This window comes from Berghia stephanieae, unplaced genomic scaffold, assembly GCF_034508935.2.
Source record: "Berghia stephanieae isolate SIO BIC M18660-M18661 unplaced genomic scaffold, UCSD_Bste_1.3 scaffold1226, whole genome shotgun sequence".
Lineage (NCBI taxonomy): Eukaryota > Metazoa > Mollusca > Gastropoda > Nudibranchia > Aeolidiidae > Berghia > Berghia stephanieae.
Window position 1 is genome coordinate 1 of NW_027622209.1, and position 10,000 is coordinate 10,000.

The window sequence follows — 10,000 nt, forward strand, 5'->3', positions numbered from 1 at the left end:
GACCAATAGCGTTGCCTGGAATTATGCTATTGTCGAAATTTCTCAATGGGACTGGAGGGAGTAGAGGGAAGTGCCTAAAATGTTTATGGTACTCACGTTGAGATATTCCTGAAATTTGTGAACCGGTATCAACTTGAGCCGATATGTTGACATGAGACGTACCAGTTTCAAGTTGGATAGAAATGTAGAATGGTTCAGGAGTACTCACATTGTTGATGCGCTGTGAAACGGTGCGCACTTTTTGAGTTAACTTCGTTGAACGACATACGTGAGCAAAATGTCCCAATTTCCCACATTGGCGACATGTTTGCTGTAATGCAGGGCACGTAGTATCTTTGGAGCGATGTCCAGGGCGACCACAGTTGTGACAAACTGGGCCGTTTTGAAGATAACTGTTGTGTTTCGTCGTGCTGTGTTGTTGTCGCTGTTGACGTGGCGGGTGTTTCTGATGGTGATGGCTATGTTTACGTATGTTGTAAACATTTGATGCTGTGGCGTTGCCAATGGCAGCGGAACTCTGCATTGCTGTTTCATCTGCTTGCATGATGCGGATGACTTCGTCCAGGTTGATGGTGGGAAGCGCCAACAGTTTTTTCTGTGTATCATTGTTGTAGCATCCACACACAAGACGAATAGCGAGGTGATGTTCCTCTCTGCCACCAAAGTCACAATCACCCATCAGTGACCTCAAAGCTGTAAGGAAGTCTTGTGTCGATTCGGTGGCACCTTGTTTCCGTTGTTCCAAGTCATAGTATGCACGGAATGGGTTTACAGGCTGTTGGAATAAGCCTGCGACGGCAGCTTTGAACTCTGTGTGAGGCACAGTGGATATTCTGTCTGCTATAGGATGAGCAGAAAATATCCTAACTCCTTCGAATCCAAGTAGCGTAAATAGATACCGATTTTGCTCCTCATCGCCTAGTTTACGGATAGTGTTTTTCATGAATATGAAGTTTTCGAACACTTTAATCCAATTTTTGTAAGGTAAAACAGGCTCACCAGGATGAGGAAGGTACTCCTTTGGAATGGGAATGTCCGCCATTTGTATGTAGAAACACAGCTATTAAATATTAATGTTATTAAAAACAATAATCCTCGTCGCCAATTGTGGTGTCGTGGTTATAGTGGGTTCTTGGTTAACACAACATTGAAAGTCTGAATGAATTAAAACCGATTGTAGTTATATTGAATATTTATTTATGACGACACACACAGCATATAATATATAGAATAAAGTAGAAAATAGGCACGTAATAAAGGTTTATAAAACTAAGTATAGGTTGAGCTAGTGGCTAACGTTCCTCACTAGTCAACGTACAAACACAAACTGAACTACATAGGAAATGCACTTTCATTCAAACTCCTTTCACCCATCCTAGGTTGACAGTGACAGTAATTGATACAGAGTAGAGATTTATCACATTCTTACTCAAGCATTCAAAGACGATGGTACTAGGTGGGAAAGCCCACGAAGAGTAAGGTTACAGGAAAGAGAAGAGAACGCACTAACAGACAGACACAACAACAACAATAATAATAATAATAATAATAATAATAATAATAATAATAATAATAATACTTACTTACATACTTATTAAGTAAGTATAATAATAATAATAATAATAATAATAATAATAATAATAATAATAATAATAATAATAATAATAATAATAATAATAATAATAATAATAATAATAGTGTTGTTTGTAAATGTAGACCAACCGTGGACATTAGCAAAGTTCTCCGATATCATGTCCAATAATATAACGTTACTGTGCTACAGGGTAACTTCACACTGTGACAAGGAAATACCATTAGGAAAAGCAATCAAGTTAGGGGTTTCCTTTTCGGTACCTCTAAATCATCATCACCAATTGATGTTATGAGTTTAGATAACATGCTCACAAAATCGACCAGCCATATAGATAGAACTCAGATCTTTGTTATTGATTTTTGCCATCCATGTTTATGAGTAAATCTCATTTAACTACATTAAACAGAATATAAACCCCCAAGATTACACATAGTTTTGTGTGTTGGTCCATTATATTTCCGGATGGAAATGTTGTGAGTTTATTAGCCAAGTGCACAGCATCTATGAAACTTACGAACACACAAAATTATGTGTACCCTTTAACGCTTAAATTCTGACTGATAATATGTAGATAGTGATAGCTAATCACTAACAGGCTGTTTTGAAATAATAACAACGTGCTGAGTGACGTTAGTTTCGTTCCATATATGCTCAAGTCCTGTCTGTTTGTATATTGGTAAGTACTATTAGTCCTGTATTGAAACAGGCCATATCGAGAAAAGATAGTATCAGCCAAGTAGGCCGACGTTACTTATTTGCAGTTCCTGTAACCCAAATTGTTGTAATGGAAATACACTCAAACCAACGCAAAACGTTGTCGATAACAACAATGTTGAAACACGGCCTTAATTACGTTCCTATGTAGACCTGTAAATATGAACAAGTATGCCAAGGTGATAGCCGCAATGCAGTGCCGCAACGTGACAATAATAACTTAATTTATTGCATGAGATTCAAACAGCACATTTTTATAGTGTCTCCGTTTTCTCTCTGTTTATCTCCATTATAAATGTATTCACGTGCGCGTGCAAGAGAGAGAGAGAGAGAGAGAGAGAGAGAGAGAGAGAGGAAGGGAGAGAAGGGGAGAGAGAGAGAAAGAGAGAGAGAGAGAGAGGAGAGAGAAAGGAAGAGAGAAGGAGCGTGAGAAAGGAGGATGAGAGGTGAGAGAGATGGGGGGGGGAAAGAGAGAGAGAGAGAGAGAGAGAGAGAGAGAGAGAGAAAGAGAGAGAGAGAGAGAGAGAGAGAGGGTGAGCAGCAAGGATATAGATAGATATATAGATAGATAGAGAAAAGGAGAGAGAGAGAGAGAGAGAGAGAGAGAGAGAGAGAAAGAGAAAAAGAGAAAAGAGATGAGAGGAGTGGGGGGGGGGGGGGGGGGGGTAGAGAGAGGAAGAGAAGGGTAAACGATCTGTTATATATATATATTTTTTTTTTTACAACGGTCCACAACTTCTAACAACTTAGAAATCACCTCCAAAAAAATGTACCGGAAGTGAAGTCATTATTGTAGATTATCGAAGGCCATAGAACGAGATGCAGATGTTTATTGTGGATTGAACCCGCTTTAACTGCGCGTGAAGCTGGTGCGTTACCAATCAAGCCACCACCATACCCAGCACAGGTCGAAAGGTTAAAATACAAAAGAACCGTGGGTTGCATTTCCCGCCAACTGATAATCTAATGAGTTTGCATGGATGTGCCAAAAAAACCATAATCGTAACAGTAATGGTCACTTGGATGGACAATGAGCTGGACGTAGGCCAAAGTTGTATCGCTATTTACTCACTGTTACTTACAGATTAATGAATCATTAATAAATTATACATAAATGCATAAATGAATAGATACATTTATAAATCAATTAATTAAAAGAGAAATTATTAAATAAATGAATGAATGAATAAATTTAAAAAATTAATGAAATAATAAATAAATAAACAAAAACATAAATATAAAAAAAATCAATACATAAAAAATAAATAAATAAACAAATACATGAATTACTGAATATATAGATAAATACATAAATAAATAAAATATAAATACAAACATAATAATATTAATTGGAGTTTCTCTTACTCTTTCAGAAGAGGTAAATTATAGTTCATAGTCTTTCCAAGATAGAGAGAGAGAGAGAGAGAGAGAGAGAGAGAGAGAGAGAGATAGAGAGAGAGCTAAAGATAGCTAGAGATAGAGAGGGATAGAGAGATAGGGATAGATAGATAGAGATAGAGAGATAGAGACAGAGATAGATAGAGATAGAAAGATAGAGAGATAAAGATTGAGATATATAGATAGATAGAGATAGAGAGAGATAGATATATAGAGATATACAGATTGATAGATAGATAGATAGATAGATAGATAGATAGATAGATAGATAGATAGATAGATAGATAGATAGATAGATAGATAGATAGATAGAGAGATAGATAGATAGATAGAGAGATAGATGATAGAGATAGAGAGAGAGCGATAGAGAGAGCGATAGAGAGTGAGTGAGAGAGAGAGAAAGAAAGAGAGAGAGAGAGAGAGAGAGAGAGAGAGAGAGAGAGAGAGAGAGATTCTTTTTAAAACGCTCGTAAGTGGTTCAAATCAATCATCAAAAGTTATTCTAATTCAAACGTCACTTCGAACACACAATCACATCGATAGAACGATTGGAGAGTTGAAGAGAATAAAATCCAAGAATGCTCGAAGATTGAAGAGGTCGTGAGTGATTAAAACTTGGGCCTGGTTAGTGTTTGGACTAATTAAACTCGCCTTTTCCAGGCAATTAGCAATCCATTACTCAATCGCGAAGATATTGGAAAAATCTTCCGCTCCGGGAAATTGTAAACTTCATGTTTTAAAATGTTTTCCTGACGGATTACATACAGGCTTTCAGTGTTTCGTTTACCTTGATGCGCTGTGTTTGTTTACTGTTTCAAAATGTGCTGTGTTTACTGTTTCAAAATGTGCTGTGTTTACTGTTTCAAAAATATGCTGTGTTTATTGTTTCAAAATGTGCTGTGTTTATTGTTTCAAAATATGATGTGCTTACTGTTTCAAAATGCGCTGTGTTTGTTTACTCGTTTTTTTATGTGCTGTGTTTACTGTTTCAAAAATGTGCTGTGTTTATTGTTTCAAAATATGCTGTGTTTACAGTTTTTAAAAAATGTGCTGCGCTTATTGTTTCAAAACAAGCTACGTTTACTTTTAAAAAAATGTATTGTATTTATTATTTCAAAATGTGCTGTGCCCAATGCTTCTAAAATGTGTTGTAGTGTATAATTCATTGCTTCAAAAATGTGTTGTGTTTATCATTGTTCCTTTAGGTATTTATATAGTTTATATAGATTTATTTTTGTTTATTTGTTTTCATCGATTTAAAAAAAAATTCTTCTGTGTCTTTTTTAAAATGAGGATTTTAAATGATAGGCATGACATGTTGTTCAAAAGGATTGAGGCAACCCCTCTGTATATTTAAGTCCAGGATATTAAGATTGGACTAGAGGGCCTATAAAGAGGAAAGGGAGGGATAGAGATAAAAAGAACACACACACACACACACACACACACACACACACAGAGATAGAGAGAGAGAGAGAGAAGGAGAGAGAGAGAGGAAGAGAAAGAATGAGAGAGAGAAAGAGATAGAGAGAAGGAGAGTGAGGGAGAGAGAGAAAGAAAGAAAGAAAGAGAAAGAGAGACCGAACGAGAGAGAGAGAGAGAGAGAGAGAGAGAGAGAGAGAGAGAGAGAGAGAGAGAAAAGAAAGAGCGAGGGGGGGGGGAAGAAAGAAAGAAAGAAAGAGAGAGAGAGAGAGAGAGAGAGAGAGAGAGAGAGATGAGAGAGAGAGAGAGAGCAAGAATTAATTGTTGAGGCCTAACAATACTTGTATACAATACTTGTATACGATATGTTACCCACAATATTCCAGCCCTCTCATTGGTTAAAACCTATCATTTCTAGGTAAATACGTAATCGTTGAATTATTACAGAATATTTTCGCACATTTTATTGGTCTGAAATTGGATTTAAAAGACAACTGATTGGTAATTATAAATAATCTGTTGGTGTGCATGAATACAAATCCAACGCTTTTAGTTTTGGGTCAAATTGTCATTCAAGCAGAAGGAGAAAAATACAAATTAATTGTGGCGAATAGAGAGAAGTACTAATAAAATACCGGCAAATCTAAAAATACAATACAGTAAGTAGTATAATAAGTATAACAGATGATCACCTGTTCTTAAAAGCCTTTATTTCTCCGCAAATATAGCGGGTTCTCCGTTAGTATAGACCTACTTTTTTTTTCTTAAAGAAGAAAGAAAAACTAACGTTCCATAATTTCATATACCGATGAACCACACAAACGACGTGTTCGTATATACAGGTCTGACATCCGAACCCACTTATGATGCCCCTCTCCTTACCACCCATAGGAAAATCGTTACATTCGTTACGATGTAACCGACAATTTTCTCATTCTGATTTCTCTTGTACATCACAAAATTTAAAGAAATGCTTTGATTACAGCTATAAATTATAAATACTAAACACTTTGTTGTAGAGTTTACTTGGTACTTTTTTGTCTGAGTAAGAAAAGTCTATTTTTGTGCTGGGTGGGTGTGAATTTTCGGGGGAAATTCTAAAAATAGCTGGTTACAACATTACATTGTTGTAATGGACAAAATTTTGTGTCATTTTTTAAAGATTTCCATTACAACAATGAGCCCGTAAGGAACTATTGGGTTATTAAACCTGCAAATACGTGCACGTCGGTCCAAAAGGTTTACAAGTACACATTTTTATTCAAAATTCGCAATCCGATTGTCAACAAAATAATGAAAAGAAATAAAAAACTCTTTACAGTAAAATCGGTGCGTTACAGTTACACAAGACTGCACGTGCCGGCTGTGTTGCAGGCACATCGGTCGGGAATCTGAGGCAAAAATGCCAAAACATCCTTTTAACAATTTAGCCAGAAAAATAATTGAGTTCACAATACATAGATAGCCATTGCGTCATTATCAATTTACGTATTGTTTCGATCAATTCAATTAATCCACAACTTGTCAAAATTCCACCCTAAACTTGTTAAAAATCAACCCTCGACTGTCAAAATTGAACCATCAATATTCCAAATTTAACCCTCAACAAGCAAAAAGCTAACCCTTCACTTGTCAAAGATTAACCCCTAGCTGTCAACATCAACCCTAAACTTGTCCAAAAAATGCAATCCTCGTGTTCTAAAACTTAACCCTCAACTGTTAATACTTAATCTTCAACTATTCAAAATTAACAATAAACTGTCAAAAATTAACCCTTTAGATGTCACAAACGAGCCACCAAGTGTCAAAAAGCTTTAAACATGAATGAAATGACAGAGTTAGTTTTGTAAAATAAATTTTGAGTCAATTCAACAAAATAATAATAATAAATAAAATAATTCTCTTTATTCATACCCAAGAGGAAATTTGTCTTTAGGGTCTATTCCAAGGGAAGATTGGAATACCCCAGGCGTCAGCCGCAGTGCAGCGCCGCAAGGTGAGCTAGGGCGATGTGACTTGCTCAAGGTCACACAAAGAGGCGGGTAGTCTAACTCGGTATCTTTTGGGTGGGTACGAGGCAAAGATCCTACCGCTGAATCATGCTAACCCCAATTCAATTGATAGAATAATGGTTAATTTTATGGATTTAACACTTTCTTTTAAGTGATAAAGTGATAGTATGCACTTGTCAAAGAAGCTCACAACATTGCCATCCGGAAGTATAACGGACCTGCACACAAACCTATGTGTAACCTTGAACGTTTATACTCTGGTTAATACAGTTTAGTGAGGATTACTCGTAAACGCGGATGGCAAAAAACAAAAAACAAAAAAACAAACAAAAAAAACCCCACAAACCTGAGTGACGTCAACTTCATACTATCTATTAAAAGTTGTTTTGTGAGTGGATGTGAGTGTGTATGTGTGTATATGTATGTGTGTGTGTGTGTGTGTGTGTGTGTGTGTGTGTATGCATGTGAGTAGGTACGGTAGCCAGACATTTACAATCACCGCATTGCCTCCACGTGTACAGACATCAAACCATCCCCATCTCATTGGCGTATTAATATTTAATGAAAGAATTAAACTATTGGTTATTTTGTGTCATGTGATATAATGATGTGTTGCTACAGGGCGGGCGAATCCAGGAGAGAAAAATACCAGGAGTCGAGTATTAGGAATCACCTTTTTTTTTTTTTTAGGGGGCAGCGTGGCTCAGCAGTACACTCGGTAAGGTCTTTGCTTCGGTACCTGAAAGGTACCAAGTTCGATCACCCGCCGCTGCGCTGTGCGGCCTTGTGCAAGTCACCTTAACCTAGCTCAATTTGCAGGCGCTGCACTGCGGTTGACGCCTGGGTTATTCCAGTTTTTCCTTGGGATAGGCCCTAGAGCAAATTTTCCCTATGGGATGAATAAAGGGAATTTTATTTTCTATTTTTATTTATTTATTTATTTATTTTTGGTTTCGGAGGACAAGTGCAATAGTTTTAACCAAAGATTGATAATGGAGAGGCTTCGGATAGGAACAATACAGGCAATGGACGTTTCGGGCACAACCCCTTCGACAGTACAACAATAAACAGATGAATGTTGAAAACATTTTTTAATAATAATAATATAACAATAATAAACGATAGAAAGGATAAGATAAGACTAGAAAAGTTGAGTTAAGATAATTCTAAAAGTGATAGGTCTGAATAATAAGATTGAATTTTAATAACAATGCAATGTAACAATTCCGAATTCATGAGGGAAAATAACACCGCAATGCCCCCCTCCCCTGCACCCCCTACTCCTCCCCCCCCCCCCCCCCCACCCAATCGGGGTCAGAACTAATTTCTTTACAAACTAATTGAAATAGGTTCCAGTCCAGGCCTCAACTCAATCAATTCACCTTTGTAGAATATTGTTAAAGTGTTAACAATTTGTCAAAATGAAAAGGGAATATAAAATAATAATAACAACAACAATAATAATAATAATAATAATAATAATAATAATAATAATAATAATAATAACAATAATCATAATAATAATAATAATAATAATAATAATAATAATAATAATAATAATAATAATAATAATAATAATAATAATATAATAATAATAATAATAATAATAATAATAATAATAATAATAATAATAAATAATAATAATAAAAATAATAAGAAGAAGAAGAAGAAGAAGAAGAAGAAGAAGAAGAAGAAGAATGTACTTTATTCATCAAATAAGAATTTTTTAAATACTTTATTCATCCAAAATCGAAATTAATTTAATTGTTCATTAAAATAATTATTTAATTAAGTTATAGCAAATTTGACAAACTTACAATTTAAAGATTTATTTATCTCCAAAGTTTCCGCAGGTGAAGATCAGAAAATAATACCTAAAACATATGTCCAAAATATGACGAATGAGTTGTAGAATGAATCAAAACTTGATTTCACACTCCGTAGACTACAAAGATTACAACACAAACATCGCGTGTGTTTTTGTTTTTAGGTATCTACGCCTTCTTGGTTTGTTATCAAAATCTAAATTAACTTACACGTTTTAAAACATTCACTGAAAAAACACACTGAATTTTAAACCGATAGTTATTTATATTTATACATTTCAATCACACGAATTCAACAATAAAAATTTAAGTTTCCACTTGAAAACAAACAACAAAAACTTCAATAACGAGGTAGTAGGTAAAAAAATGTTTAAAAATCAAACGTTTTTGAAAGGGCGCACGCACGCGTGTGTCATATTTTAGTTCCTATATTATAATCTCGCCCGTCCGTTGTACGCTGCGCACATGCATCCCTACACCGTTCGCCGTTCTCATTTGCACCACAACAATACACGTCTCTCACCCGCGAGTCGAACACAAAACATCGGAGTCGTGTGGGGAAAAAACATCATGAGTCGATCTCAACTTTGAAGGCAGGAGAGGGGCGATTTGGCGCGGCGGGTGCCAGGCGGTACAAGTAGCGATGGATGGTGGCAGAGGATCGCCACTTCCTCGCCCCCCCCCCCCCCCCCCCCCCCCCCCCCCCCCCCCCCCCCCCCCCCCCCCCCCCCCCCCCCCCCCCCCCCCCCCCCCCCCCCCCCCCCCCCCCCCCCCCCCCCCCCCCCCCCCCACCCCCCCCCCCCCCCCCCCCCCCCCCCCCCCCCCCCCCCCCCCCCCCCCCCCCCCTTCTCTCCATCGCCATTCACTCACCCCCCCCCCCCCCCGCCCCCTTACACCCCTTTCTCACCTTTGTCATACTTGAGAGCAGCAGAGGTCTTTTTTTCAATACTTTAATGGTTTTCACTTCAACGCTTTCTTCTCCCTTCTCCTGTCACTAACGAATTAAAAAAAAATTCCGTCTCTCTCTCTCTCTC

General features: G+C 37.1%; 1 protein-coding gene across 1 annotated transcript; it reads right to left on the minus strand.

The window, feature by feature from the left end:
• Window positions 1-96: 96 nt before the first annotated feature.
• Window positions 97-1,042, minus strand: LOC144961010 (uncharacterized; the record flags this gene model as incomplete). The annotated part of the gene is made up of 1 exon (XM_078894358.1): window positions 97-1,042. A coding segment is annotated over exon 1 (946 nt), but the record flags the coding sequence as incomplete, so codon positions are not given.
• Between the last annotated feature and the right edge of the window lie 8,958 nt (window positions 1,043-10,000).